The 26,559-nt window shown below is 40.0% G+C and overlaps 1 protein-coding gene across 2 annotated transcripts in view; it reads left to right on the plus strand.

The window, feature by feature from the left end:
- Positions 1-26,559, plus strand: part of DCLK1 (doublecortin like kinase 1) — a 206,747-nt gene that overhangs the window by 63,938 nt on the left and 116,250 nt on the right. For both annotated transcript variants that reach the window (XM_063305693.1, XM_063305692.1), the window contains exon 3: positions 11,536-11,635. In XM_063305693.1, the coding sequence (XP_063161763.1) occupies positions 11,536-11,635 (100 nt within the window). The remainder of the gene's footprint in view (positions 1-11,535; positions 11,636-26,559) is intronic.

Genomic DNA, 26,559 nt, shown 5'->3' on the forward strand with positions numbered 1-26,559 from the left:
GGAAACATGACATATCGCCCCCCCAAAAAACAATGCTAAGGAGCGGGCTTGTCAGGGTAGGCAGAGTGAAAACGTGCAACCAGACGAGGCGAGTGCACATCGGGAGCAGCAACCCATTCAGGATGAGGGAAATGTTTCCAGCGAACGAGGTACTGCAAAGTGGAACGCTGGCGACGGGAGTCCAGGATCTCCGAAACCTCGAAGTGTTGCTGGTTATCAATCATGAGAGGAGGTGGTGGAACCAGTTGGGAATGCCAGCGGTCCGACGGCAGGTAGGGCTTGAGCAAACTGCAATGGAAAACAGGATGTAAACATTTGAGGTTATGGGGCAAATCGAGTTTAAAAGTAACAGGGTTAATTTGTGCCACAATAGAAAAAGGACCCACAAATTTAGGGCCAAGTTTCTTTGAAGGTTGTGGTGACTTGATGAATTTGGTTGACAAATAGACTTTATCCTCTACAGTGAAAGCAGCAGGTTCAGGGGAGCGTTTAGCATCAGCATGCCGTTTGTAAGTGGCTTGGGCATGGAGCAGAGCTTGCTGAATGTTTAGCCACGAATCCTTGAGAGAGTCAGCCCAGTCAGTGAGAGAGGCTGGTAGGGGCTGCGGGTGTGGGAGTTCAGGGATTGGAACGAACTCCCGCCTGAAGACAGCCTTAAAGGGAACTTGGCCAGTGCTCTGATGTACGGCATTGTTATAAGCGACTTCAGCAAAAGGGAGTAAGTCGACCCAGTTGTCCTGTTGGTAATTGACAAAAGCTCGCAGATATTGCTCAAGAGTAGAATTAACTGCCTCCGTAGATCCGTCCGTCTCTGGATGCCACGCGGTGGACAGGGCTTGCTTGGTGCCCAGCAGTTTTAAAAACGCCCGCCAAAATTGTGACGTAAATTGTGTGCCTCTGTCACTCACCAAACGGACGGGGATACCGTGAAGGTGGTACACGTGAATGAGGAAGAGGTGTGCCAGCTGTTGCGCGGTGGGGATAGAGGCGCATGGGATGAAATGGGCTTGTTTTGAAAAAAAATCTTTGACCACCCAAATGACGGTTTTCGTTGACTGGGGGGTAGGTCAACGATAAAGTCCATGGAGATGTCCTGCCACGGGACGGATGAGGTGGCAACTGGTTGAAGGAGACCTTGAGGCTTGCCTGTCTTGTGCTTTGTAGCTGCACAAACAGAGCAGGCCGTGACATAGGCTTTAAGGTCTTTTAGCAACGTTGGCCACCAGAATTGCCGCCGAACTAGGTGGAGTGTTTTTAGATATCCGAAATGCCCAGCCAACTTGTCATCGTGGCAGCGCTGAAGGATTGTTTTTCGCAAAGCGTCAGGCACAGAGAGACGATCGTTGCGCCAGGCAAAACCGTCAGTGAAAGTTACAGTGTTTTGATTTGTTTGTAACCAAGTATCATTTTTAAGGTGGAGCAGCAACTGTTGTTGCAAATCCGATGGAATTGGCAAGCGCAGTGAGCGGCTGGGAGGCGGGGCGGCTGGAGGCTGCGTTTGATGCGCTCGCGCTTGACTGCGCGTCACCGCTGCCAAACTCAACTGTTTTTCCATCCAGACCGTACCTTGGACTGTTGGCCCTAGGCCAGCATCTTGGGGTCTGCGGGAGAGCGCATCGGCTAAAAAGTTTTTCTTGCCTGGTATGAATTTAAGGGTGAAGTCAAAACGGCTGAAAAACTCAGCCCAGCGAAGTTGTTTGGGGCTGAGTTTACGACTGGTGCTTAGTGCCTCCAGGTTCTTATGGTCAGTCCAGACTTCAAAAGGGTTTCAAGCCCCCTCTAATAAGTGGCGCCAAGTCTCTAAAGCAGTTTTTACAGCAAAAGCCTCTTTTTCCCAAACATGCCACCGTCTCTCTGTTTCGGTGAATTTGCGAGAGAGGTAAGCACAGGGTTTTAAGGTGCCAGACTGGTCTGACTGAAGTAGTAGTGCTCCAACGGAGAAATCGGAAGCATCCACTTGTACTACGAAAGGTTTGGTTGGGTCTGGATGCTGCAAAATTGGTTCGGTAGTGAAGATTTGTTTGAGCGCTTCGAACGCCTGTTGACAGGTTGGAGTCCATTTAAGGAGCGCTCCTGGGTTTTTTGAACGCCGCGTATCCCCCTGCGCTTTAGTTTTCAACAGTTCAGTAAGGGGGAGGGCGATTTCAGCAAAATTTTGGGCAAATGCCCGATAGAAATTGGCAAATCCAAGGAAACTTTGTAATTGTCTCCTGGTACGTGGAGGCTCCCATGCTACAATAGCTTCCACTTTGGCAGGGTCCATTTCAATGCCCTTAGCGGAAATTCTATATCCCAGATAATCAATTTGTGATTGATGGAAGGCACATTTGGACAGTTTAGCATACAACTCTGCTTTTCTCAATTTAGCAAGCACCTGACGCACCAAGTGAATATGTTCTGACATGGTTTCAGTATAAATCAATACATCATCCAAATACACCAGTACTCCCTTAAACAGGTGGTCATGCAAGACCTCATTGATAAGTTGCATAAAAACCCCAGGTGCCCCCGACAAACCAAAGGGTAAGACTTTGTATTGAAAAGCCCCGAGAGGACAGTTAAACGCTGTTTTCCACTCGTCCCCTTCCCTTATGCGAATGCGAAAATAGGCTTCTCTCAAATCCAATTTTGAGAAGATTTTGCCCCTGGCCAGATGTGATAACATATCTTTGATCAGGGGCAAAGGATATTTATTTAATATTGAGACTGCATTGAGCCCGCGAAAATCTGTACAGAGTCTCAATGAGCCATCCTTTTTTGGTCTAAAGAGGACAGGAGCCCCCACCGGGGAGTTAGCAGGCTCAATGAAACCCCTAGCCAGGTTTTTGTCAATGAACTCCCTTAGTGTAGCCAGCTCTTTGGGAGACATGGGGTAAATATTTGGGTGAGGTAACTTTACATTAGGTAAGAACTCAATGGCACAGTCTGTTTTTCGGTGAGGTGGCAAGCGATCTGCTTCCTTTTCCCCAAACACATCAGCCAGATCTTGGTATTGGCTGGGCAAGCCTTCTAGTGGTGAAAGAGTTTGTACTGTAGTGCTAGCCACCGGACCTCTCTCCATGTCCTCTAACAAGTCCTTTTCAGGTACTTTATAAAATCCATCAGCAAACGTTACTGTTCTATGTAACCAGTTGATAAAAGGGTTTTGTTGCACAAACCAAGGCATCCCCAGAATCACCAAAGGGCCCCCCACCAGAGCTACGACAAACGGCAATTTCTCCCAATGGGTGCCCATCTGTAAAGCCACCAGTCCTGTAGAGTGTGTGACTGCCTTCCCCCCCGCCATGGTCCCATCCAATTGCGTGAAGATCATGGGCCGTGGCAGAGGGAACGTGGGCAGTTCTAGGGCAGCTACGACATCAGGATGCATCAGCGAACGAGAACAACCCGAGTCCAGCATGGCCCAGACTTCGACAGTCTTAGTTCTAGAGCCCAATTTTACTTTGACAGTCATTGTAGGGAAGTTCCCACTCACCGAATCATGGTCGCGCCCGGTTTCCTCCACCTGTCCAAGGGCGCCCTTCAGGACAGGTGGAAGGCGTTTCCCGCCGGTTTGTCAAATTGTAATTCCTCATCCTCATCCCCGAATGGGAGGTCCGGAGGGTCGAGCTCAGCACAGGCAGCTTTCATCTTGCGCGGCAGGGAGGGCGATTTTCCCGGTGCTTTCCCGGGCCGCTCTTCTGGTCGGCGCCTCGGGCACGAAGTAGCCCGATGCCCCTCTTTTCCGCATCTTAAACACTGCCCTCTCGCCAATCGCCGTTCCCTTTCTTCTTCCCAGGTTTTCGGCTTAGGGCGACTCGAAAATCCAGCGGCACGAGCCCCCTTCGCGGCTCGGGTCTGTCTCATCTCCTTACTCTGGGCATACATTTGTAGGGCGCTTTCCGCACTGCCTGCCAACTGTATCCAGCCGTATAACGTTTTGGGATCGTCCCTGCCCAAAGCCCAACGGAAGATTTCCGTCTCCAGTCCTTGCTTGAACATCTCCACCAAAGTCGACTGGGACCAGTCTTCCACCTTCCCCGCCAGGGCTTTAAATTCTAAAGCGTAGTCTGCGACAGAGAGGGTCCCTTGGTAAAGTTTTCTCAGGGCGTTCTTCGCTCTCTCCTGGGCTAATGGGTCTTCAAAGTGCTGTTTCAGCACCCACAGAAACTCATCAAAGTCCTCTAACTCGGTGGCTTCAGCTTGGCACAGCGTTACGTACCAGTCAGCTGCCCTCCCCTTCAGCTTATTGGCAATGAAATTAATCTTGCCTTGTTCAGAGTGGAAATTCCGGCCCCAATCTTCCATATAATGTCTAGCATTGGTAATGAAGAAGGAAAGTGTGGTAGGGTCCCCATCAAACTTTACCCCAAAAGGTGGCAAGGTTCTTACCAGCTCCACCGGCTGTGGTGGCTCCGCAAACAACAGCGTGCGTCGAGCCGCCAGTGGTGGCCGATCTCGGGACACCCTTGACTCCCTTCCCCCCACGGGCCGGGGAGCTCGAGTCTTGCTTCTTCCCCTGAATGGCAGGGAACTCCGTTGGGGGGGAAACAGCTGAGAGGGTTCCTCTTCCCAGTCTTCCTGTAGGGACCCCGAGCTTTTAGTGGCATCTTTGATGAGGGTCACTATCATTTCCATCTTGTCCTCTATGGCTTTCATGCGGGCAGGGGTGACTGGCTCTTCTAAGGGTCTGTTGGTTACCACCACCCTCGGTGATAAGGGGATTTCGGGTTCCCAGGAAGGCTGTGGAGATCCCCTCCCCTGTGCTGCTCCCACCTCGGGCTGGGGTTGGAGTACACCCCCTGTGGCACCCTGCACCGCTAACAATAGCTCATCCAGTTGAGCATCTCGCCTCTCCCGACGTGCGGCTCTTTGCGCTCTCGAAGTTGGAGCTACCAGAGTCTTCGTCGAGTCCGGCTCTTCTTCGTTCCCCTCACTCTCGCAAAGCGGAGGTTCGATCATCGCTAGCGCTCCTCTCTACCCAACTTTGGGTGGGGCTAGCGGAAAGTACGTAAATGATTCTCAGCTTTATGTAATGGTTGCCTAATCCCAAATACTCAGTCTCACAAGCTCAGGCTTAAAGATAACTGATTTATTAAAGGAATAGTATGCAAATACAGAGAAAGCTGAGAATGAGCAATAGCGCGCCAAATACAAACTTAAAAAGCCTTGCCTTCAATCCAGTCCCACCCCAAGCACCCGTCAGTACGCGCCCCCTCCCAGGTGCTAGGAACCGTTACACACGCCTGGGAAAGTAACCTTGAACAGGATTGCAAACCCAAACATACATTCCAAAGATCCAAAACAAAGGAGAGCGCAGGAATGGAAAACCCCCGAACGAGCGAAGCGAATGTACACAGAAAATGACTTGACATGTGAAACGTTACAATGTTAACAGAACATTGAAATGGGAAACATGACAAGGGCCAGACTTGTCATGCCAAGAAGCATACTCCAACAAGTAGCTGGGGTCAGGGTAGAATAATTCATTACAAATTAACATTATTAAAACAAAGTTTCCTTCAGTTTGAGCTTGGGTCCTGGTGGTTTCATGGGCTTGTCAATTTGTTTTCTTGGAGCAGTCTAGAACTGGTTTGCCAGTGTCTTCTTCTTGAATGTTTTTTCCTAGTCTAGACTTGCCAATAACCCAGGAATTCCTTGGAAATCTCCCAAGTGCTAACCAGGCCTGATACAATTTAGTTTCTGAGCCCACATAAGGTTGACCAGGTGCTGTTATTCTCCTTGTGGTTCATACTAAAAATTTCAATTCAGTAGCATCTTTAAAGGGGAGGAAAAGTGCTCACTTAAGCCTAGAAGCTAAGTGGCCCTAGTGATTCAGTCTGAGCATATGTGCTTTAGATACTGTTTTCAATTTTTTTTTTTTTACTATTTGTAGCCCTTACCATCTCTAATATATGTGTAAGTAGGCAAACAAGCACAAACACTCATGCAAATTTGGGATGAGTAGCTATGTTTTTTCCCAAGGTCAACAAGATAGGTGTTGCTGCTACTCATATTTGTGGTGTCCTAGTTGACATTTTACAGTAAAATATTTAAAGGCAGTTGGAGACTGCTACATTGTCCATGTAGGACAACTCAGTGAAAACCAGAGATAAGAAGAGTCTCTTTCAGGTGGATTACGCCTAGAGTTCAATGTTAATTTAATGCATATACAAGATTTTACGATAATACGTGTCAATAACAGAGTGCAAAGATAGGGTAGAGAAATTATAGTACTGTAGAAGAAAGAACATTACCATTACTGTGTCATTATATTAAAGGAATTCTGATTCCTTGTTAGATCTGAAATTGTCCTTTTCTCGAGACAGCTTTTTCTTGGATGATAAGCAAATGATATTTATGGGACAATAATTCATGGTTTTAAGTGAATTATGATGTTCGGTAAATGGAGATGGAGTTTTTAGGAATGGAAGTGAAATAGAACAGGAATTGCCATATTCTTCTAGATCATGACCTACTCTTCTCCAGGGTGATGAGCAACCTTAAAATTTTTTAAATATAAAAAATGAAAATACATTTTTTTACCTTCCCAAAATAACAAAGTAGTTATTTACTATGTTAAATGATAATTGAAATGAATAAAAATCAGCCACATGAAATATGATTTAGCAATTTTTTTAGTATTAAATCAAGAAACCAGGTACAGCAAGCAACCAGTACAGCATTGAACACAAGTGGAAAGCTTAATTTCTTGAACCTTCTCCTAATGCTGTATTACAGCCTGTGTTTTTTCCTGACAGTGGAGCCTCTTGTACAGCTTCATACTTTGCTTGTGCTTGTTCTAGGTAGAAATCTAGTTTAGGTTAAAGTTACTGTATAAGCCAGTGATTCCCAGCCTTGGGAACTTTAAGATGTGTGGACTTCAACTCCCAGAATTCCCCAGCTAGCATGAATTCTGGGAGTTGAAGTCCAGTATCTTAAAGTTGCCAAGGTTGAGAAACACTGGTACAAACTAAGCAACAATGCCGGTGTGATTTCTAGGATGCATGGATCTGATTGAGACCTAGTTGCTGTATGGTTTCTCAGCTGAGATGGACCGTCCTATTCATTTACAGAGAGCACCCTGGTAAGAACAATCTCAATTGTCCCAACCTTTAAAAAAAGGAAGACTTTTGCTTTCCTGAAAAATCTCTTGCAGCCTGATGATGCAAATATCACCATGGAGATTTCCTTCCAACAAAAAGAATGAATTCTCTGCAGTTGTTTCTTTAACATGTAAAATGCAGATACATTCCATGACCTTTGCCTAAATCCTTCCCTTGCAATTTCAACCAGAAATTAAGCAGGGGAAGTACATATTTATCTATGGCAAATGTATTTTATATTTTTTTTGTAGCCACACACTTGTGTAATGACAAATTAATGAAGTGGGGTGTGTGAATAAAAGACTTTGAGTCAAACACAATAGGGAGGGAAAGTGTGATCTAGTTAATCTGAGAGGATGATTCAGTCAACTGCCTCAGTAATTTTGAGAGATAATATGTGACTGATCCCTTTTTAGACATATGGTGCAACTTTAGAAGAATTGTTATGATAACAAGTGCTTTAGGGTTTTTTTAAAATTGTTTTAAAATTGTTTAAATTGAAATTGTTTAAAAAACATGAATTCTTTTTTGAAAACAAATTATATCTGGCTCTCTGGTGAAATACATCAAACACTGATCTATATATCTGACTCTCTTTGTTAAAATACATCAAACAGTGCAGAGAAAGAATTCTGAATATGGAAAACATCCAGTGGATGCCATGGTCTTTCTGCAGGATGATTTCCAGAAGAAAATTATGATTCATGGCTGAATCAAACACAAGGTTAGCCAGTAAAGAGCAAAGGTGTATTAGTAGGACCAACGATTCCTGTCTGTATACTTTTCATGTTCAAAGAGTTTAAAATATAACTGTTACTCTGCAGAGTGTGCATGTGTGCATGCCAGCTTTTAGAATACAGTTAAGATGGCTAACAATCTCAACAATAATAAAAACAGAATAAATAGTATTTTTAAAAATAGCATAACAAAAAATAAAATATTGTAACATAAATAATATTTTTAAAAATAACATTTTGGAATGCTTCCCCCATTTTGGTAGTAATGATCCTGTGGATAGGAGAGAAAAGTTCATCTGGAATGCCATTCCCAGATATTTTTCTTCCCTCTCTCTTGAAGGATCTTTCCCTCAGTTTGGTTGCTGGTAATAGCCCAATGAGGAAGGAAGAGTCCAACTGAGATGGCTCCTAAGATATTTATCACTTTCCTCTCTCTTAAGAGATACTTCCTTTATACTATTGATGGTTATGATGATGATGATGATGATGATGACAATGACTAGATTTAGATCCTACCTTTATTTTGTATAACTCAACATGGCATACATAATGCTCCAGTCTCCTATTTTCCTCAAAATAAAACCCTATGGGGTGGGCTGGGCTGAAAGTTATTGGCCCAAAGTCACCCAGCCTGGTTTAATGACTAAGGGAGGACCAGAACTCAAGGTTTCCTTGTTTCTAGTCCAGCACCTTACTCCCTACACTAGACAGGCTATTTTATTTTATTTTGTGATTTTTATGATTTTATGATAATCCCATATATCCACCTGAGCAGGCTTCTGGGATGGTTCTTGATTGCTGGGAGGCTTCTCGCAGAGAGTCTTAAGCCATTTGAGTAAATATGAAGAGCCAGTGGAACATACTTCTGAATAAAATATGCACAGGCTTAGACTATACCTCTCCCAACAATCTTTCTATTACGTTGTATGGAATTTGAGGGCAAGTTCTGAAATTAATATTTTCAGTAAAGCTTGTGTGGTTTCAAACATCTCCTATGCCAAAAGCTATAATATAGTTGACACTTACCATTAGCATTTATTTGTTGTTCTATTAGTCATCGTGATGTCATGTTCCTTGACAAAATGACTTTTCAGTGAATACCAGCCAGAAAAGCAAGCTTAGGATATGATAATGTGAAACTGATGTAGCACAAATGCTGCGTCAAGTTGGCTCCCCACAAAATATCTATGGAGAAATAGTATCTTCCAAAATTCAATATCCAGCTATGTTTTGTCTGTATGTTTGTGTAATGTATCCAAAGATCAATAACTAAACTTGTTAAAAAGTGTCAATTACAATTCCACCCTGAAATGGTCAAACCAAAACTCTTTCTCAAGGGTAAAAATGTTAAAATGAATAGTTTAAGTAATTCCATTTAAAAAGTTTCTTTTGGGTTAGGCAATTCCATGCACCACATCCATCCCTGCTCAGTGCATGAATTAAAACATCCCAACCTATCTGGTTGAACATATCTGATTAAAGGAGCCTACCACCTCCCTTGGTGATTATTATTAGCAACAAGTTTTTTTTTCTACCATTGTCGGAATCTGCATTCCAACAACTCAAATCCGTAATTCTAGATCCTTGACCTTCTTCTACATGACAGATATTGGAAGAGTGCTATGGTATCTATCCTAAGTTATCTTTTCCTGAAAATAAATGTAGCCAGCTCCTTTAATTTCTCCTGATAAGACTTAGTTCTAAAATCCTGATTACTACTATTGCACTTCTTTGAACCTTTTCCAAGTTCTCTGAATTCTTCTTAATCTCTGGTGCCCAGAAGAAAACATAGGACTTTGAAGTGGGATCTCAGCCAAAGCAGAATAAAGTATGATGACTGCTTCCCGTGATTTAGAAATTATATTCATGCTGATGCAGCCTAAAATTGCATTTGACTCTTTTGCAACATCCTTACACTGCTGGCTCATATCTTTTTGCAGTTCATTTATTATTCCAATGTATTTTTCACAAATACCATTACCAAGTCAGGTATCAACCAACCTTTACCAGTGCATTTGATCTTTATTTCCCAACTGAAGAAGTTTGTGCTTCTTATTGTTCAATTTCATTCTGATATTTTCGCCTCATTTCTCTAATCTTTTCTTCTTTCACAGCAACTCTACAGTTCCATTTCCTTGTCTCACTGTGACCTACTCAACTTTTCATTTCCTGTATGTTTCCTGTATGTTCATTTTGTTTTGTTTTTGTTTTTTTTGTTTTCACTTTTTGTAGAGATGCATTGATTTCATTTGCTGTTCTCCATTTTCCTCCTCATTGGCATGAGTTGAGGCTTGTGAATGATGCTAAAAAGAATAAAAACATTCTTTAGGCATGTTCAAAATAAAAGGGAAAAAAGTAATTGCTCAGTAAAGATGGCAAAATGTTAACAGGCAACAAAGAAAGGGCAGACACTCATTTTATATTTTAATTTGGTCGTCTTCAACAAAATAGTGTATCTTCCACTATGAATTGTGAAGAGCATACTTGCTTGAGAATGAAAGAAATGAATGCAAGAAATGACTTTGGGCCAGTCTGGGAAGCAGGCAAGGGCAATCCACGTTGTCAAGAAAGCTGCAAGGGCTTGTCCATGTAGCTGCCAGGAGTTAAGACTGACTCAAAAGCAGAAACAAATGCAAAAAATAGTACAGATAAGAAGGGACATGTATATATTTATCTATAACAACAGTGAAAAAGAGTGTTCCTTTACGTTGTGTGTGTTTGTGTAGCTGTAGTTAAGGTAATCAAACCGTTTTTACGGTTTGCCATGAAAATATTTTTTTTAGTTTCTTCTGCAGGCAGTTCTTGCACAGTATTTGATACAGTAACTGAATGCTTTTTACAAACTTGGAAGGCTCATTCGTACTGCACGGGATATCCTAGAAAACAACAATCTTAGCTGTCCTCCGAAGAATTTTGCCAATTCTTCAGCTTGATAAACAACTGCATTGCTGATAAACCATAGCATACACTATTTTGTAGTATTTTCCATTGAAATCCATTTTTAAGATTGTATACAAGCATGCTGTAGTGTATTAGTGCAGTAAGAAATCCACTTCACACTTTCTCACCTTTATATATTTCAAAACATATGAAGGTATGTGAAAGAGTCCAAAACTGTTACAGTCCCCCACTCTCTCTTATATGTTTCCTTCTACTCAAATATCCTATTCCCAAGTATAAGTGGAAACATCTGGTACAAGGAGTTTCTTCCTTTTATCACTTGGAACCCATAATACAACTGAGGATAGAGCCTACAGGCCTTGTAGTTAATAAGGGTAGGTAATAACCATCCAGTAGACTTTGGTTTTTTTTTTAAAAAAAACAACCTACTGTTAGTAGATGACTGACTTGGCAGGTACTTAGCAACCCTCATTTTATTAATTTTACTTTAAAAATATATTCCTTCTGAAACAAAATGGTAACTATTAGTACTTTGCTGCACCTTTGCCTTTGGTTCCAAAAAGGTTCTTTGGAACACCTGGAAGTGCAAAATGGGCCTGTTTTAAAGCATCTGCACTTTCTTATTGCTTGGAACCCTGACGCTTTCTCCATGAAGAGAGGAAACTTTGGGCTTCAGACATTTTTCCAATGTAAATGAGGGGAAAGGTGAGAGGAGTTTGGAGAGCTTATATGATGTTCTATACTAAAATATTTTAAGGTAATATTTTGTGTATGGCATGTCTGAGATTAATTACATGATTTTCATATTGCAGGTGATGTGCCTTCAGGATTTTTTTGGTGATGATGACATATTTATTGCATGTGGCCCTGAAAAGTTTCGTTACCAGGATGACTTCTTGCTAGATGAAAGCGGTAAGGAGATATCATTGTTCATATATGCATTGCTGCCTGTATAAGATGGTAATTTAAAGATATTTTTTGAATTTCCCAGTTATGTCCATGTGAATGATGATGTGGAGTTCTTGGTGCTCTTTGTACTTGGTTGTTTGCTTGGAGACGTTTCATTACCCAACTAGGTAACATCATCAGTGCACGTGAGTGTGAGGTTTGCTGTCTCTTTTTATATAATAGCTTGCCCTGCCAGTTGTGGTGTGGGTGTGGTTTCTTCCTTGGTAGTTCCTTGATTAGAGAATTGTTTTCTGCTGGATTGTTTATCTGGTGTTAATCCCTGTTTATCTGAGTGTTGGTTGCTGGAGGGGATGTGTTTTAGTCTAGCAAGCTACTATATGTAAACAGGCAGCAAACCCCACACTCACTTGCACTGATGATATTACCTAGTTGGGTAATTTACATATTTATTATTAAATTTATTTATTTATTTGTTAAATTTATGTAGCCACCCACCTCACTTCTGTGACTCTTCAAGCAACCAACCAAGCTCAGAGAGCACCAAGAACTCCACAGTTCAACCCTGAGCTACAGATGTTCTCTTCTATTGGAATGATGGTGGTTTGGGACAAGAGAATTAAACTAAACTGTATTGAGAGTACCACAGTCCTGCATGTTACCTTCAAAATCCTTACAGATAGGCATTAATTAAGAGAAGTCAGAAAGATTGTGTCAAAGCTCACATGTGCAATCCTTAAGAAGTCATCAGACTGGTCCCAATATTTTTGGTTCAAAAGTACACACTGATCTTTTCCAGCCTGGACATCCTCCATATATGTAGATTTTAACTTCTACCTATTAGGGTGGCTGCTGAAATGACTTTGTTGGGGGAAGAGTCCAGTCCAGGGAGTTGAAATCTCATCACATCAAAAAGGTACCAGGTTGACTTTGATAGCTAAAAAATGAAGACAAAACTATTTAATAAAACTGTTAAATGATGCCAATTAGCATAATCACTCTATTGGAGCCTCCATGTTCCCAGAGTCACTATAACATTACTAGATGTTGGCTGGTAGGGAGAATCCATAACAGGGATATCATAAACATCTAGGTAGCCATTGTGGAAGCAGGATGTTGGGCAATATTGTCTGATCAAGCTGTGCCACTATTACGTCCTTAAACATGCATTTGTTTATATTATGAAAGGTGCTTTAGGCAGCAGATCCATAACCATCACATCCATATAGCATACACATAACTTTTACGCCAAGTTATTAAATAGAAACAGAAAAAAACCCCACTGTTATTAAAGGAGATGAATAGTACCTGATTATTCTGAGACAGAAATATTGGAATATCTCAGGTCATTTTAATTTGCTGTCTTGAGTCTAGTTTCCCTGGGCCAACCTTTCTTGGTATACTCTCTGATTGGCAGCTGACACAGTGCCAGGAAAATCTGATCTCTTTTTTGAAATGTAGTTCATCAGAAGTGTCATGTTTAACCACCAGGTTTTTCTAACCTTGATTACTGAGGCAGAGAGGAAGGAGAAATAAGATCCATCTTTTGTGATCTATGAAACACTGGTTAAATAGTTTTTTGACTGTGCTCTGGAAGCTGGTTTGCTCACCACCCTGCATCAGGGGAAAGCACCTTCCTGGTGCAAAACCATCCTTAGGCATCTGAAAAATCCTGCACTATTGCTGATTTTAACAAGGGAGTCAATTCTTAGATGTCAGAAACCTGCAAACTGTATCAAATAGAACATGATTAATTAGTGCATTATCTTGCTGTAACAAGGTCTGGCAAATGAGCCATTACATGAGTCACAGTACAGGACTGTAAAGGGTTTTTTCCCCCCCTTTCAGTGTAAAAGCATACCAAAGACAGTGGCTTGTAGAGAATAAGGAGATTGGGATCTAAGGGGGATAGCTATTTAATGCTTTTAATAATTATATAGCAACAAAAGGATTTCCCCACAGCATCGGTGAGGGTCATGCCTTAATGTAACTCTTAACCCTTTGACCCAAGAATGCATTCTGTTCAGAAAAAAGCAGTGAAGCCAGAAGCTTGCCTAGCTCTAGTTTTATTTTTGCCAAGGATGGCACCCAGTATATAACTCAGCTCTAAGACTGAACTGCAATGTAAGGAGTTACTCCAGTGTAAGAAGAATTTTATTATTTTTTAACTAAGAGAATTGCAGGCTTTATGCCAATTAGCTTGAGTTATCATCACATGCTATTTTCACTAGTCCAGCATTTCTCAAACTGGGAATGTGATTCCCCCGGACAATTGCAAGCAAATATGAGGGGGTTGTACTCAGTTGTACCCTGCCTGGATGTGGGCAACCTTCATCAGACTGCTGGCACTGGATTAATCTAAGCACCAGAGTTTTTCTTTGATGGCCTTTGCATTCACACCAAAAGCTCCTGCTACAACCCCAGCCCTGTTCCAGTTCACCACCCAAAGCAGTTCAGCCAGGGTCAAGTTGCTCTTGTCTCCTCTTCATTTTTCCAGGAGGTGCTCCTCCTGGATTTGCTCTTGGGAAGTGTCATGCTGGATCCTGGATCCTGGCACTGAGCATGCATGCCCACTCAAGGCATCCTGAGTGGGCTGTCCTCTCATCACAAGCATCATCCTTCTGCAAAAAGCACAGTTCAGCATGATGGGCCTGTGTCAGCCCCATGATATAGACCAGAACAAGAAACAACTCCACGGAAGTCTAAAATTACATTTATTAGTATGGACTATAGTAACAGAATCTTGCAAATCTGATTATACTTTACCACCTCCCTTTCTTATACTCATGTGAATTAGGGGATGCCTGTTTGAGATGTTTAGACATACGTTCTTGTATATCTTGTATGGCTGAAGCTATGTTTTGCTCCTCATGGCTTCGGCCTGTTGCTGCTGTGTTGATAGGACCGAAACTCTTTTATAAGTGGTTTGATGGGGCTTAATAAATACAGATTGAGAACCAACAAGAAAAAGAAAGCTTTGCCTCTTGGTGAAACACCCCAATTGTAAACCCAGTTTCATGTGATGTGTCATTTCATCTACTCAATCCTCTTATAATACTGCAACTTTGGAATTTAGAAAGTTTTCTTGACAAGTGAGGTAAACAAGCCTGGCATCAGGAGAAAGAGGCTGGGGTCTTCTTCCTTATTAGTTCAGTTCAGGTACTAGAATTTCAGTCTTTGTACATGGAAGAGTTCTATATATTTTTGTAACAACACATCATTTATTGTTCAAATTTCTGAGAATTTGTCTCCAACACTTTAATTTCAGGGCACAGTGAAGCTAGGTGAAAAAAATCAACTTTGTAGCTCAGAGCTGTCCTATTGTCTGGCAGTGGGGTGGTTTTTCAGTCTCAGATGAGGGCCTTTTCCGGTCCTTCCTAGAGATGTTGGCGATTGGAGTGCACTCCTTTTGCATGGAAAGTAGGCGCTCCAGCACAGAGTGAAGATTGTCCCATGACTCTAGGCTTAATCATTCATATTTGTCATTATCTTATTTCCTATGACTAAAAGCTTTCCAATTTCATTTGAGGAACCAGAGCCCAAACAAATTACACATGGGGACATCTTTCTACAATTACATTTATTGAACTTCCACTTTATCCTTTACTGAATCTGAATGATGTCTCAGATCTGTCTCTGTTCTTTAGTCTGAAAAGGTAGACAATGCAAGTCTTATCATTAAATGAATTAAAATTAAGCTTGAATGAGTTTTTGTGTTAAGTTAAACCACAATTGGTACCCTATCTTTCTTGGGTAGGCTCACAATACATGTACCGAAGCTCTGGATAAGGACATTTTTTTCTTCAAAAAGTGTCCACACATTTTTCTATAATGGCAGTATCTTTTTGACAGTAACTTTAATTATTCAAAATCCATTTTTTTCCTATAATGAGAGTATATTTTTGACAGAAAACTTTAATTATTCAAAATCCATAATTCATTAGCTTTCAGAAAGTGCAAAACTTTCCTGGAGGCATTTGAGGATAATATATTCCTTCTTAATATTCATTAACTCCTTTTTAAAAGGTGGGGGATCTTTTGAAAACAAACTAAAATACAGCAGCTGAGAGGACTTACAAAAGTCTCACTGGAAAATTGTTTCAAAACCGATTAATACTGAAATTGATTAATAACCTGAAATAAAGTGAATAAAATTTTACACAGCTAGGAACTACTTGGAGAGGGTAGAGAAAAAAAATCAGGACAATTCAAGGTTTAGATTTCTAAGAGATTCTGTTATATACCTAAAGTACTGCCCTGTGAAACTTGGCTCTGCTTTCTGAATATTCTGAAGGGTATTTGAATAATAAATTGCAAAGTACTATTGGGTAACTCTTCCCAAACTGATGTGTTGCCCTCCAGATGTGTTGAATTCATGCAACTCATGGAATTCCTAGCCAACTTGTTTCTGCATTCCATTTCAGAAGAATAATTGTACTATGTGGTACTAACAGCAAAATTCAAAATATAACAGCAAATTTTCAAAATATACTTTTACCATTACACTCAAGATGAAATAAATGAAAATGTAGGCAACTAGCAGGCCAGAAATCAATCTGGTCCTAAATATAATCTTTCCTCTTCTGTGTCAGATGTAACACCAGCCATACAGTGGAAACTTCTGTAGACCCCTTTCTTAAGAGACTGCAGATGCTTTTCTCAGCAAAGCTGGTGTTGCTGGCAGATGCTGCTGCTGCTGCTGTGGACATGGGTAAAGACATAGAGCAAGTAGAAGGTAAATCCCAAACTACTTCTTAGTGTCACAGTCAGACTTCATCTCACAGGTAGGAATACACTACTTAGTCATGCTTACAAAACACAAAGAATCACAGATAAATACAAGATATTGAAGGAAGTAGGAAGCACTAACCAAAGAATTTCAGCAACTGCTGTGATCCAGAAGAAGTCCTATGTATAGAAACAATGTCTCTTTGTGTTTCATTTTCCTTCTCATCCTATGTAACAGACCACTGGCCCCCTCTTTTAAGCAGACTGGACTCTGCACCTGTCTTTTGTCTGTCAAACTGTCCAATCTACTATCATGTTGGTTTTACTATCTCTGTGAGAAGACAGTGAAACTCTCATCCTTAGGCAATGGGGCAAGGACCGTAGCAGCTGGAAATACTCAAACAACTTAAGATATAACAGATAGATGATAGGGATAACAAAAACCCCAAACAACACCCCCTCCCCCCCGGATACCCTGGACTTGAGGTAGGAAGCAGAAAAATATAGAATGTGGTTGGGCCAGCCAGTTTGTTGCAGGAATAAACAGAATGGTCCAGGAGAGAAAAAAGTTTGGTTGCCAAACCATCAGTTTTTGCATAACCCCTGCTAGGAAGCAGTCCTACTATGCCCACCATTTGAATTTCCCAAAATGTATTCGGAGCCCTGACAGAGCATCATGCTCTTTGACAGTGCTTGATTGGGAGCCCTGTGATTACCTTGGGAAACAGAATAGCAGATGCACCAGGAGTGCTTGCCAGTACAAAACTAGTTCTTTTGCTGGGCTGGTACCTACTTGTTTCAGATACGAGGAATGTGACAGTGGACAAATCTGGTAGGCTCTGATTTTTAACAAATATTTAGTAGTGCTGAGTTTTTGTACTAGCTTGCTAGAAAGTCCTGCTGAATGTGCATCTCTCCACTTCTGGCTTATCTTATTTTGTTGATTGCTGCTCTTGAATTCTGTTCCAGATTACTGTTCTGAAAGCACTACTTCCCATGGCAACTAACTAACTGACATTATACTGAGCCTGAAATTTCTGTTGAAGGATAAGTTGCTACTATTTAACAATGTTTATTTTTGTTTGCTTCCTGAAATCTGCCTTTACATGAATATATACAAACAGACATTGATTTGTTTGTTCATTAGATATACTGTATATCCTTTGGTTTAGGACTAGGTTCCCAATATGAAACCTCTCTCAGCCCAACTCACCTCACAGGGTTGTTGTTGTGGGGAAAATAGGAGGAGGCAGGAGTATTTGGTATGTTTGCCACTTTGAGTTATTTATAAAAATAATAAAGGCGGGATAGAAAATTAACAAACAAATAAATGGCAGTTCAGGACATCAACGTGCCCATGGATATGTTTGCTGATGCCTTCTAAGTTCTCTGCCCCAAGAGGTTGTGCGTGTGTGTGTGTGTTTATGCTATTCCAAACACTAGCCTCCAGCTTTGTTTATTTATAAGCAGCCTCAGGGCTTCAAATGGGCTCCACAAAATTTCTTAGGAACAATGATGAGTGGCTATAAACTTGTACTTTCTTCAGAACTGTGCCTGACTGCCCAAAGGACAAGCTAAGCAAGGTTCTGTATGTACCAAACTAGCATTAAATATGCTTTACTGAAATCTGTGTAATCCTTGCTTCCTTGATCTTGCCCAGCTGCATGGAATCTGACACTTGGTTTGTTTCTTGAACTTCTGTGCACAGTCCTTGACAAATTGGTCTTGCTTCCCCCAGCTATGACCTGCTTTCATTCGACCAGCCCTTGATTTTCTTTAAGTTGTGTTTTATTGTTACTCCCACCATAAACAGGATTAGATTATACTGAATTGCAATACCATCCTGAAATGCTCAGATCAGCCCATTAGGAAGATCATGGCATCTTTTGAGACAAAACAGGCTTGATTCTGAAATTGAGACACCATGCTTTGTTCCTAATAGGGGGCATTTTCAGGAATGTTGATCAAGACAGAGAATGACAATTAACATTTTGTTAAATTGGTGCTTTGTAAGTGAAATATACCCATGGCTAATATTTTATGAATGGGTAAGTTCACTCAAGCAGCCATTTGGTAAGGGTTCCTAGAAGATGTCCTAAGAATTCTAAATAGGCCCTCCATCTACAGAAACAACTGCTCTAGGAGTCAAGACACATATGCGTATTCCTTCCTTCAGTCTTTCCACATAACAGTAGCCTCGTGACATACATTATGGTGATAAAGGCCCTAAAGTCATCCACCGAGAGTCCGTTCCTGAGGATGGACTTGAACCTGTGTCTCCTCAGCTCTTGTTCCATATCTCAACCACTATACCCTGTTGGCTTTGTGAAAGGAATAGGCCAAGTCTACTATTCTGTGCTTCAGTATTTCACATCAGCTGATCCACTAGAGCAGCATTCCAATATGTGTTGCCCATCAGCTCTGCCTTTCTTCTGGCAATATTCATAAAGCAGAGGTACACTGTAAACATACTCTTTGCTGTCATGTGTTAGAACTCTGGGCTCATGTGTCAATGCAAGTAAAAGCCTAGATACATTAAGTTCATGAGATATATTGTATATTGGCTAATTTAAGAATTTAACCCTTTGGTTGAAGTCATGCCTCATACTATTCCGTAATGTGGTTGGTTTGCTTGTTTGGCTTAATATACTGTGTCAACACTGTCTTTCTGGTTTTTAAACTGTGATTGTGCAAACCATGTAGTACAAACCAGGCTGCAATCTTTTGGTCAACAAAAGAGATCAAAATAAAGCATTGCTCATTGTGTGAACACAGCTTTTGATTGAAAAATAATACCTTTTACTAAAATTGAATAAGCATATTGTGCTTGATGGGTTCGTGCATAGAGCATATAGTGCTTACTTTCTTTCATTAATATCCTTTTCACTGAAATTCTATGGAAATGGTCATCTTGAAGTTTTTTCCTAATCCCTCTAAACTTTTGTTAAGGATTGCATAGTTATGCAGTTCACAGTGATGACATTTTGTGAGAAGCAGGTAGAAAGTGTGTGACTGATGCTTTCCTTAAAGTAAGGTGAATTGGAAAGGTTGCCACATAAGTTGTTGTTTCTATGGCTCTTGGAAAATTGACACTTCCTTTTCAATTTTTGGTACTTGGACGGTTAACCTTATATGATCTCATCTTCCTGACAGAACTGTGTCTACTATATGTCTATATGTGCAATACATCTGTCTATAAAAGAATAAAAATCTTTACGGTGCTCAAGAGCTGACTGAAGCAATATAATTCTGGGGTAACTTTCAAGGCATGGCTGCAGTAAAACATATTATAAACCTAACACATACATTCCACATTACAATGAAGTTGGTTCTTTGTTTTGATTTGTGGCATTCAATTTAGATTTGAAATGGCATTTGAGATCCCAGATTTGTTTCTCTGTTGACCTTTTGCCAAGATGAGTCATCTCTGACTACTCTGTTATTATTTAATAAGGAAAGTGCTTAATTTCATGAGCTGGGAAGCATATCAGGAAAACATGATATACAAGTTTAGAAAGCAGCCTGAATTTTTGAGAGGACCACAATAAGAAAAAAATGTCAAAGTCAACAATAAAAACCACAACCCACTTTTAAATAGAATGTGTCAAGCAGTACAGCCTTCTTGAATATCCCAGAGCATCTTTTCCATCAGTGTTTATCACATTGTGCCATAATTTTATGGCAAAGTGTTGTTGCGGTATTGGCATGACAGCAGCTTCCTGTATTGTGCTAAATTGTTTAATCATGCTTTATTGAATAAATCACACAACTGATATTCCATAGTGTTACTATAGCAGGAGTTCTCAGAATGTATGGTACCATGACACCCTAAAATAATTAATGGCTTTGTGTGACCTACCCTGTTGGCTTGTCCTGATAGACCAGGGGCACGTGTATGCAAGGCAGATTTACGCACCCAAAACTGGATTCCCATCAGAACTTATCAGGGCCAAGGCTGTCTTTCCATAGCATTTGCCCTTGCAGCAGCAGTTCCTGTAACAGTCCCAACCTGCTCCTGAGCCCATACCAACCCAGCCAGGATTAAGATGCTTTTGCCTGGTTCTGCACTTTCAAAGACAGTTATTGCTGGGCCTCTTTCTGAGAACATATATGTTTGCTATACTGCATGAGTTCCTCACTATATATATACATTTTTAAAATGCTATGTGCTACTTTTGCTTCTTTGGCTCCTTTATGGCAAGATCATATTTCTTTGAAAGTGTTTTCAGAAATCTGTTGCTATGTGATGCAAGTTGTGGAAGTAATATTTGTCTCTGAAAAATCAGTGAATGATGCAAGGATAGAAGGATGGAGGGTTATTCATAAACATTTATTTATAGGATTTGTCCAGGAGAAAGTTCCTAGCAGAAGATAAACAATCACATTAAATGAAAAAGTTGTGTTTTTCCAATATCCTTTTCCTCTTGGGAAAAGTTCTGCAAGTTGAAGCTAGATCAAGTTGAACAATTAATGTTGTACAGTGCCCATAGTCTTATCTAGTTGGGCAGCTCTCTAAATTGAATTTTAAAAAAATAGACAGATAAGCAATTCTTACTAGCTTCAGTACAGTATGGGCAAAGTGTATATATCTAACTAATCAACCAAGAGATGCTTGAACAGACCTAGAAAAGGGCAACAAGGATGATCATATTAAATCCTAACATCCTAAAATAAGAGAGTAAGGGAATATATGCTGTTACGATGGTATTGAAAAAGTAACTTTGCGACCAATCCTCAGTTACGACCTTCACAGGTCTGTAAAGCAAAGGAAAGCTTAAGTAAGATCATAAGCACACACTGTTTCACTTAGCGACTGCTTCGCTTAATGACTGAGTTGCCGGTCCCAGTTGTGGTTGCTAAATGAAGACTACCTGTACTCTGAGAAGACTGAAGGTAGAGCACTCCTCAAGTATCTGAAGTATCATACAGAAGAACCCAAGATTTGTTTTCTAACACCTTGGAGTGCAGGATACCCAGTAAGTATTTTATATTACAGGTTATAGAATTAAATACTAGGAAGGTGTTTCTAGCAGCAGAAATAGTTTGACTGTAGAACCTATTATCTAAAGAGATAATGTGTTCCTCTTTGCTCCATGCATTCAAGCAAAGGCTGGCAGCTATTGGTCATGAAGTTTCCATTTAATTCCTGCAATATGCAGGGGATTAGATTCAACAATTTAAATTACCTTTTATACATCTGTGATTCTTAAATCCTAAACTGTGGTATATACTGTACCTGTTCAGTAGCATGGTCAAAATAGGTGCAACACTCAAATCAACAATGACTGAAGGTGGGATAAGTGTGATAATCAGAACAAGCAGAAAGAGAAGAATCCAACCCTTTCCTTTCCTTCCCATTTCTGATGTAACTGTAAAGAAATTCAGTTTTCTTAAAATCATATTTGGATTGGAAGGAAGTGTCCCATAAATAAAACTGAATTTCCCAAATATTGGCTTTAGAAGAGCGCTTTTCCTCAGGACTATGTTCTTATATCATTTATACCCCATTTGATGCAATTTGGATTTTTAAAATGCCAAAACAACATATATCTCCTTAGAAACATTTTACATTGGTTTTTAATAGGAAAATTATCTAGGGTTGTGGAAACTTCCAGTAGGTCAGTAGTTCAAGAGTGAGTATAAGTTACTTTTTTGATTGTATAATTCAAGAAAACTTGGAATTCAGTGTAGACAATGTGTTCCAAGTGACTTTGCATGTAAAACAGGCCTCTGTTTACTTTACATTATTTTTGACATGCCAGCACATTAATTAAGAGAAAAATGAACAGTCCCTTGCAGGCACATGGGTTAACAGTTAAGAATGCCACAGTTCTAATTATCATCTCAGTTCTAATTATTATCTCAGCCATAACAAACCAGTGCTTGGGGGTGGGGGTTGAAATCTGTGAATAATTAGATAAAGGCCAATTGGAAGGCAACACAAGGACAGAATGGATTATTTTTAAAAGTGCTTTTGGCCATGCCATGCAAAAGCCATGCTTTTGGCCATGCCATTATGCTAAAAAGCCAAACTGATTTAGTAGCATGTATTTTAGAACTTAATATATGACATAAATGATTAAAAATTAATTCTGGGTTTGGCTGTAAGATGGTCAGAATCCAGAATCTTTGTGTTACGTCAACTTGCGCAGCCATTTTGAATCCAACAGCTAGGACAGTTCTGTGTAACTGTTTCTTTTACTCAAATTAAGCACCCTTCTCATGCATTCTATCTTTTCATCAAGGTATTGTGAGGCTTTCTGGACAAATATTACCGAAATAGATGCAAATGCTAATTAAATTAAAGAGAAATCGTATATACATGCAAAATTGCACAACATGCAGGCTGATTTCAATGGGCAGTGCTGCACGTTTGGCCTCCTTTGGCTTCCTTTGTTCAGAATAAAAACAGCAGCAAAGAACTATTTTAAAAGTAGCAATTTTCCTGAAAAAGCCTGTTCAAAATATTTTATGTACTATATTGTTCATTAAAACACAAACAATAATGGAGCCATAATCTCTTTGTCAAAGTATTTGCTCCCATTTTCTTTCTTGATGCCATAATAGGAAGGGTCTCACCCTACCTGCAGTATTCATGATATCATGGTCCCAATAGATAACAGAAAGGCTAGGCAGATAGGAAGAATACGACATAAAACAAAATCTAAGGAAGATTTCTAATGCTCCAGATCCCCTAAATTCACCCGGTTTGATGTTCAGTCCCCCCTCCCCTGGAATCACATTCTGGAATTTTGAGCAGGACATTTTAAATTGCAAATCCCTGGTCCTGGCTTTATGCCAGTTCTGGTGCCTTTTAAAGAATACTGTGAAATATTCACCAATTTCTCTGGCCATAGGGGGATTCACAACAATAAAAAAAAGCCAGACCACATCCTCAGTTGCAAAATACTAATGTTCTGGTCCCCAATCTGAGATGGACATTAGGATATTGGTATCGCTTTATATCCAAGGTGGTTGGCAGTGAATGATGTTCATATATATTCAGAAAGATATTTTGCAAAGATAAAAATGTTACTCAGAGCTGACTACTCGTTTGGCAACATGCATGTAATCAAAACTGGCAGCTGAATCAGATATTTTGTGCATGCAGTGAATGTTTATACCCAATTTTTAATCTAAGAAGTAATGTGAATGGTCAACATTCACTGTAAAGAAAACAGCCATTGCTGTAAGAATGTGATAGGTTTGGTGTTTTTAAAGCCACATTCTCCTATGTGGTGCCCTCCAGATATGTTAGAACTACAGTTCCCAGAATGTTCAGCCATAACACATGCACCAGACTTGGGGAAGCCTTTTTTAAAAAAAATATGAATAAATTTCAGATTAAAGCACATTGAAGCTAATATTACTGGAAAAGTTATGCAGATGTAGCATTTTCCTTTCTTTAAAATTATTGAAGGGGGGAGATTTGGGGGGTGGGATTCTCCAAGTAGAATGGCGATTTTGCAAGTGAGAAAAGGATGCAGACTTGTGTTTAAGAATTTATTTATTTATCTATCTATCCAATTTATATAGCTGCCCATCTCACCAGAGGCGACTCTGGGCACCGTACAACTATCAGATAAAAACAATAAATATAGCAGCAGATAAAAATATAAAGATGTATAATAAATATCATAAAAAACCAAAGATGCAAACCCTAAATGAGGGAGGATAAAAATGGCCCGCTCAACTATGGAGCCACCTAAGCAAGAGGAGGAGGCTATTCTGCGAGGGAAAAAAAACTCTTTAATCAGAATTTATTATTGATTTATTTAGTTTTTATCCCTTTATTATTTTTATAAATAACTCAAGGTGGCGAACATACCTAATACTCCTTCCTCCTTCTCTTTTCCCCACAACAACAACCCTGTGAGGTGAGTTGGGCTGAGAGAAAGTGACTGGCCCAAGGTCACCCAACCAGCTTTCATGCCTCAGGTGGGACTAGAACTCACAGACATTTGTTGCCATTGTCTGGTTCTATCTCTTCATGAAGGAAACTTTATTAAAAAGAAAAATTGTATGGCTAAGACTTTGGCTTGCAACCTTACCTGATATGGTACTTGAGCTACAGAGATACAGTTAGTCCTCATTTAGTGAATGCCTCATTCAGCAACTGTTCGCAGTTACAACAGTGATGAAAAAGTAACTTTGCGACCAATCCTCGCATTTATGACCTTCATAGATCTGTAAAGCAAAGGAAAGCTGAAGTAAGATTGTAAGCCCAGTTGCAGTTTCACTTAGTTACCACTTTGCTTAATAACCAAGTTGCTTGTCCCAATTCTGGTTGCTAAACAAGGACTACCTTAACAACTGCCCTGTTTAGCAACAGTTTGAAGTTATGACAGCACTGAAGAAGTAACTTTATGACCGGTCCTCACACTTACAACCATCACAGCATCCCTGCAGTCATGTGATCTCCATTTGTGTGCTTTACAACCAATTTCCAACCGTCACAGTCAATGGAGAAACTGGCAGTGAAATCACAAGTCGAGGTCATGTGTTGTCTCGCTTAACAACTGTGTCGCTTAGATATGGAGTTGCTGGTCCCAACTGTGTTGTTGTTAAGCTAGGACTACCAATACTAGGAAGTGTCACTGCTGGTTTAATGGTTCCAAACACCCCCACCTTTAGATGACCATGGATGCTTTTTCAGTTATGATGCACATAATTGACATGCCTCTTCCACTCCTTCCAAATTCCACACCTTGCAACTTCTTCATATTTTAAAGAAAAAAAAGTTTTCCAAAATCAATTTTAAAAAAAGGAATACTTTGAGCATTGCAAAGACATTCTTTGTAAAATAAGCAGTATTTTGCAAAAAGGATAAAATGACAAAAAATAAATATTCTTTAGCACATATGTTCCAGCCAGCCAGCCAGCCCCTGACTATAAAATATTTTTGAAAATAAAAAGGAAGGAAGGAAGGAAGCTTTTGAAATTTGTGAATTTAAAGGGTTACTGTTGAATGTTTAAAATATAAAACAACTCCCTGAGCATAATATATGACTTTTGAATTTTTAGAAAAATCTGCAAAGCAGGGAATGAATGACAATTAAGTGTGACATGATGAAACTGGGATACATGTCCAAGATCCTGTATTAAGAATGGAATTATTTTTGTCTTACTGCAAAGCTGATAGCAAAGGGAAATCCTTTCTTTGAAATAAAAACACAGTCCTTCAAAACAAAAGGAAATCAGAAGCTTAGCCACCTGCTCTCTTCCCTTCGCTGCTGTGGCTTCTTGTGATTGATTCTAAGCTGGCAGTAATGTTGTCAGATTGCAACCTTGTGGAATTAGAAGATTAATTCACCCTTTGGCCTGCAGATCCTCACCCAGCAGAGAAGGCTGGGGGTTGAGGTGGGAGGCTTGGATTCTGTTTCTTTGGCAGATTCCCCGCTTCCCCCTGCACCACTGTACATGCAGTTCATTTACTATACGGATTTTGGATTTAAAAACTCTCCGTGTGATGAAGATAAATCAAATTATTTGCATTCACAATAAAGATTTTGTTTTCTTGTAGGATTGATGTTTATTTCAGCTAGCCTTTATCACAGGGATTTTTGTAACTCGTTTGCAGGAGGAGCCTTTCTCTACTTTTATTATGTGCTGAACTGAATGAGTCCCATCTGGAAACAGATGTATTAGCACAGTCTGTTTTATTGCTTTGTTCCTTTCCTCAATTTTCTCCTGCATTGCAGCAAATTTTGAGATAGTTATGGTATGAAGTAACTAAAATGAGTATCTGAAATAGCATCTGACATAGCACTCTTCCGTCTGGTTAATCATTGATTAGAAGGAACTCTAGAGCACAGTAATATCTCTTACTGGTTTTGGAAATTTTTTGGCTAGAATTTCTTTTTCACGAAGTATAAGCATCCAGGCAAAGAACATTTAGAAATGGTTTAAAAGAATTACATCTTCTGAAATTATTATTAGAAAATTTCCTTGGTTTGTGCTAAAGTTTAAAACAAATAATCTTTGCTTTTCACTTTTTAAATCATTTTATGTGGTAGGGGCTGTTCTTGTTTCCTTTCCTTTCCTTAACCAAACATCTATGCTTGAAGAGAAAATATACATCTTGTCTGTCCCATTTTAGATAACAGACATTTCTCTGTAACTATTTTTTTAAAAGCATTTGTAAAAACGAGTGCTTATCCATTAGTTATAATTTTAAAATATTCACTTTAAGAAACCATGCA

Source organism: Candoia aspera, chromosome 5 (assembly GCF_035149785.1).
Source record: "Candoia aspera isolate rCanAsp1 chromosome 5, rCanAsp1.hap2, whole genome shotgun sequence".
NCBI classification, from domain to species: domain Eukaryota; kingdom Metazoa; phylum Chordata; class Lepidosauria; order Squamata; family Boidae; genus Candoia; species Candoia aspera.